This window comes from Cynara cardunculus (genome assembly GCF_001531365.2).
Source record: "Cynara cardunculus var. scolymus isolate 2C chromosome LG 14, CcrdV1, whole genome shotgun sequence".
Classification (NCBI taxonomy): domain Eukaryota; kingdom Viridiplantae; phylum Streptophyta; class Magnoliopsida; order Asterales; family Asteraceae; genus Cynara; species Cynara cardunculus.
Window position 1 is genome coordinate 12,573,965 of NC_037541.1, and position 4,823 is coordinate 12,578,787.

Consider the following 4,823-nt stretch of genomic DNA (forward strand, 5'->3'; position numbering starts at 1 on the left):
CTTCACCATTTTCCGTAAAAGGCTCTTATTTCAACATATATACTTCAAATCTGTATAACAATTCATGTATTATCCACCTATTTGGTGTCAACATATATACTGCAATACGATATCAACTCGTCATATGCTAATCAGTAATTTAATATTACAAATTACAGTAATTTCTCGTGATTATAAATCTAACAAAAAAATTTGTAAACATTTATCGTCATGTACGTTAAATCCTTTGACTTTCTTCCCATATCTCAACTTGTCTGGTTAAATTTAGTTTCTTTTCGTGTAAAGACTGAATTTCAAAATCTTCAAACGGAGGGTGCATAGCACACGGATCTGCCTTCGACGGACCTGTCTCCTTCGATAACTCCTTGAACTCCTTCACTAACCCTTTCCCAAAACACGAGCAAACTTCAACTGCGTTTTTTGTGATAACTGGCTTGTATTTGAACAGTTTCGAGTATTCTGTTAACAGATGGAGCATGTAATCATACACAAACTTCATCTGAAGTTCGTTTTGAATGAACCGACTCCCTGTTCTTCCAATTTTTTGTGCCTGCACAGATAAAAGCCTTCCCACATTACAAAAAGCGTTTATTGTTCTTGGATGTGGAGTCGATAAGAGACAAATTATACAGAAATCGTTATTATATAAGAGTTTGTCAGCAAACACTTGACGAGTGTTGTATTAGAACACGACAGTTACCTTTTTTGTATTTTTGTTACCCCAGTCAACAGCGAACTTGATTGAACTGCATTTTTTGTGCTCGTTTATGGGCCAGTAGTGAACAGTCGGGATCAGCCCTCTGGTGAAAAAATCGTAGTAATGTGGTGTTATGACCAGGCTCATCGAGTCGCATGCCAGAATGTATTTTTCGCTAACGGACCATGCGTTTCCTTCGACGTATATTTTGTACCTACTTGCAAAAAAATTATATTTTGGGGGTAAAAAGAAGAATTTATTAATTTCTAGGGGTATAAAAGGAAATAATATATAATCACCTATGGGTACATTGGCTTGCTAAATTTGTATCTTTAAAGCCTTTTCCCCAATCCTGCAAAATTTATCAAAAAAAATATTCATTTAAAAGAATAAAAAAATACAGTATTTATATATTGACAATTAGGCATGACAACGGGGCAGGGATGGGGCAGGTTTTTGTAATCCCCAGCCTCAGCCCCGGTTTTTAATAATAGCACCCCCCTCAGTTCCTGGCGGATATGGGGATTAACATCCTGTCCCTGGTCAAACCCCATGAATGATATCCGTTAGTTTGAGTCTACCGGGGATCCTCGGGCCCCGGAACCCGTTTTTGCGGGAAATCCCTGTCCCCTTTTGCGTCGGGTGAGTCGGGTTCCTCACTGAATCGGGGCAAATCACCATCTTTATACACGATAGGGGTGTGTATCGGGTTGAAAACAGACCTGACGAGAACCAAATACTAATAGATAATGGAACTAAAAACCCAACGATTTAAAGTGATTCTGTTTAGAATCGGATCGGTCTTAAACTAGACCAAATGAAATACATACTCGAACTTGTTTTAATTTGAAAAATACAAACAAAATAGTGACGTCTCAAAAACTAAAATAGAAACTGGTTCAGTTGCGGTTTTTAACCAAACCGCAACAGACTGAACCGTTAACCAACTTCTTAAAACTTCTAGACCTGAGAACCGAACCGGAAACCACTTTTTTCTAAACAGGTCGGGGTAATTATGATCTGATTTTTCGGCTTAATCTGTTTAAACCTTATACTACTTTCAAACGAGTCATTTTCTCCAGCTTTTGTAATTAATATAAAACCGTAAGTTAAAAAAATATTTTTAAAATAATTATTAAATATAGTTTTTTTACGATATATAATCAATTTAAAAAAACCTTACTCGTGTTTTCTATGTAATCGACAATTCAACTTATTTAACCGATTAAAGTGGATCGGATTTTGGACAAATAAGAAAAAAGGAATGGGTAATTGAATAGTTACCAAATGGTGGATTCTGGCATTCCATTCCTGTTTACCATCGGAATTGCACTTTGCAAGGTCTTTCCGAGCACTTCCCGTGTGCGTATTCCCTTTCCAATAGGCATAGGGTTCCCTTTCCTTCCATTTCTTTCTCTGATTCCCTTCTTCCAATTCCTTTTTCAATTTCACCCATGGCATTATATTCACTTCCGGCCTGCAAAATTCAATTTTATTCCAAATCCTCGTAAATATATATATATATATATATATATATATATAATCGTATTTAGATTTTTATTATAAAAATAATATAAAAACATTATATTTTTAAAAAGATGATTTTGGACGAAAAAGACAGTACACACGGTTTTCAATCTTGTATTTATATATCGTACCCAGTTCAAACTGTTTGCTTTTTTAACAGTGAAAACTAGTGTGTGTGTGTTTTTTTTTTTTTTTTCCAATTTCATAAGAAAGAATGGCTAATTTAAAGAAAACCAGATATGATCGTCGAAAAGTTAATTTCAGTCTTGATATATTTTTTGTCCAGAAAGCGTCAATCTTTGTAAACGGCAACTTTTTTTCCCGTTTTGCTAAAAGTAATAATTTACTTTTAACGGTGGTTAATATACTTAACTTGATTATAAAAATGTTACCAAATGGTCTTTGGCCTAGCAGTATGTGAATCTTTGACCTTTTAGGAGGTCAGGGCTTCAGACCTTACCAAAGGTGAGGAGGGTGTGTGAGTTTATTTGTTCTATTTGTCATATATAAATATTATATACTTAAAAAAAGATGTTAGAACGGCGAATATTACCAACCCCAGAAGGACCAATCAGGGAATACGATATCGTAAGTCAAATCGTCACCACAGTAATGGAACAATGGCGGTATAACACTGGTGTTGTCGGGATAATTTGCTTTAAGGATCAGCGGCCAATCGTGGCACATGAACATTAAATCGAGATCTGGGACTTTTCCAGGGTAGAGTTCGAGGAGTTGCTGGATCCCCCAAATAGTGAATACGTCTCGAGTTTGGAACACGTAATCATATTTTTCCATGTACAACCTTCCATCGACAATGATTAATCTGAAATGCGCTTTTTCTCTGGCTTTTTCCACCATTTCTTTCGTGACACCTGTCTCTTTCCATGGTTTTAGATCTTCGTGAATCCATCGGAAGTATTCCGGACACGATTCAGGCGTCAAATCTGAGATGTTTCCCCTGTCTGCAGAGGGGAGGATATCTTTTTGACGAAACTGGGCTGTTAAAGCAGACTTTAAAACAATAAAGGTGTGTTAATAATTGCTTGAAATATTTCGTTGTCAATCCAAACAAGCTTTTTGCCAATATTTTCAGTTAATTAGCTTATAGTACTAATATTATTACCACTTAATAAGAATTTAACGTAAACATCTTTTTTTATTAACCTGGATATCCAACCTGCTATGCGAGCCGACTAAACCCATGACGACCACCCGCTTTGCAGGTAGTCCGAAGTCACCTCATTTGAACCTATGTGGTCACAAAAAGATTTGTATTTCTAATTGGATTTGAACTTGGAACCTCCAGACACTTTTGACCTTTAGTGCCCAAGTTCAAACCAATTAGACACCATCATTTGAAGCCCAAACTCATTTTTTTTCAAAACCAACTATACTAAAACAGAAACAAAGCATATAAAACTAAGGCATTTGCGAGGACAGATCATCGAGCAGCTAAAAAATATACGAACTTTAACACAAAATAATTAGGGCTACACAGATAAAATAACATGTGTTTCGGTCGCTTTGTTTCTAATTTGGTCTTTGAAATTCAAAAGGTTACAGAAAAAAACATTCGAACTTTACAGAATGTTTATTTACTTTAATACAAAACAAAATTTATTTACCAAAGGGACTTTGGTCTAGCGGTATGTGAGTCATTGGCCTCCTATTAGGTCAAGGGTTCAAATCTCACAAAAATGCAACAAATAAACTCACACACCCTCCTCACCTTTAGTGAGGTTTGAACCCCTGACCTTCTAGGCGGCCAAAAGCTACAATATCACTACGCCAAAGTCCCTTTAGTAATTAAAACAGAGTTACTTATCGTTTTCCCATTAACCATCTTAATTTGAACAAAAAGAAATAAATTAATAATTTTCAAAAGTCAATTGACCAAATTAAAATAAAAGTGAATTACGAATATGGTCTTTGTGGTAGGTCGAAAATTATGACTATCGTTCCTAAACTCGAGAAAATATGGATATGGTCCTTATGGTTGTTATTTTCTAACAACTAAGGTCCCTCTCACTTACGACTGTTAAACAAGTTCATTAATCTAGTTAACTCAGGGTTTAAAACATCGAAAAAATGTCCTTGTTTTTTTGTCATGTTCATATTAGAAAACAACATACATACATGCATGCATGCATACATACATACATACATACATACATGCATACATGCATGCATGCATGCATGCATACATACATGCATGCATGCATGCATACATACATACATACATACATATGTGTGTGTATATCCACACAAGATGTATACATAGACGAAGAACAAGGGGACATCGCCCAAAAAGGGGATTGTGGTTTAAATACGGGGGATGTGGTTTTCTAGAAGGGGGTGATGGCTGCAACTGATAATGACTATAAGGCCGAAAGTTATGGGGAGACGTCGAAGATGAGGGGTCACAAGTGGGGAAGGCTTCCCAGGAGAAAGAAACTGACGGCGTCTTGTTTCTACTTCAGTGTTTATGTTACTGTTTGTATATATATATTGTTTGTATATCTATACTATATTATAAAGCATTTGGCTAAAACTCTTAAAAACTCTTAAACCCGTTCATCCCTAAACAATTTCATCC

General features: G+C 35.8%; 1 protein-coding gene across 1 annotated transcript in view; it reads right to left on the bottom strand.

The window, feature by feature from the left end:
* Window positions 1-48: 48 nt before the first annotated feature.
* The window catches only part of LOC112526799 (protein O-glucosyltransferase 1-like), a 10,383-nt gene continuing 5,608 nt past the window's right edge, over window positions 49-4,823 (bottom strand). The window contains exons 2-6 of the mRNA XM_025137219.1: window positions 2,778-3,238; window positions 1,982-2,174; window positions 997-1,049; window positions 701-911; window positions 49-550 (exon numbers count right to left, since the gene is read on the bottom strand). Coding sequence (XP_024992987.1) covers window positions 218-550; window positions 701-911; window positions 997-1,049; window positions 1,982-2,174; window positions 2,778-3,238 — 1,251 coding nt within the window. The 3' untranslated portion in view covers window positions 49-217. The remainder of the gene's footprint in view (window positions 551-700; window positions 912-996; window positions 1,050-1,981; window positions 2,175-2,777; window positions 3,239-4,823) is intronic.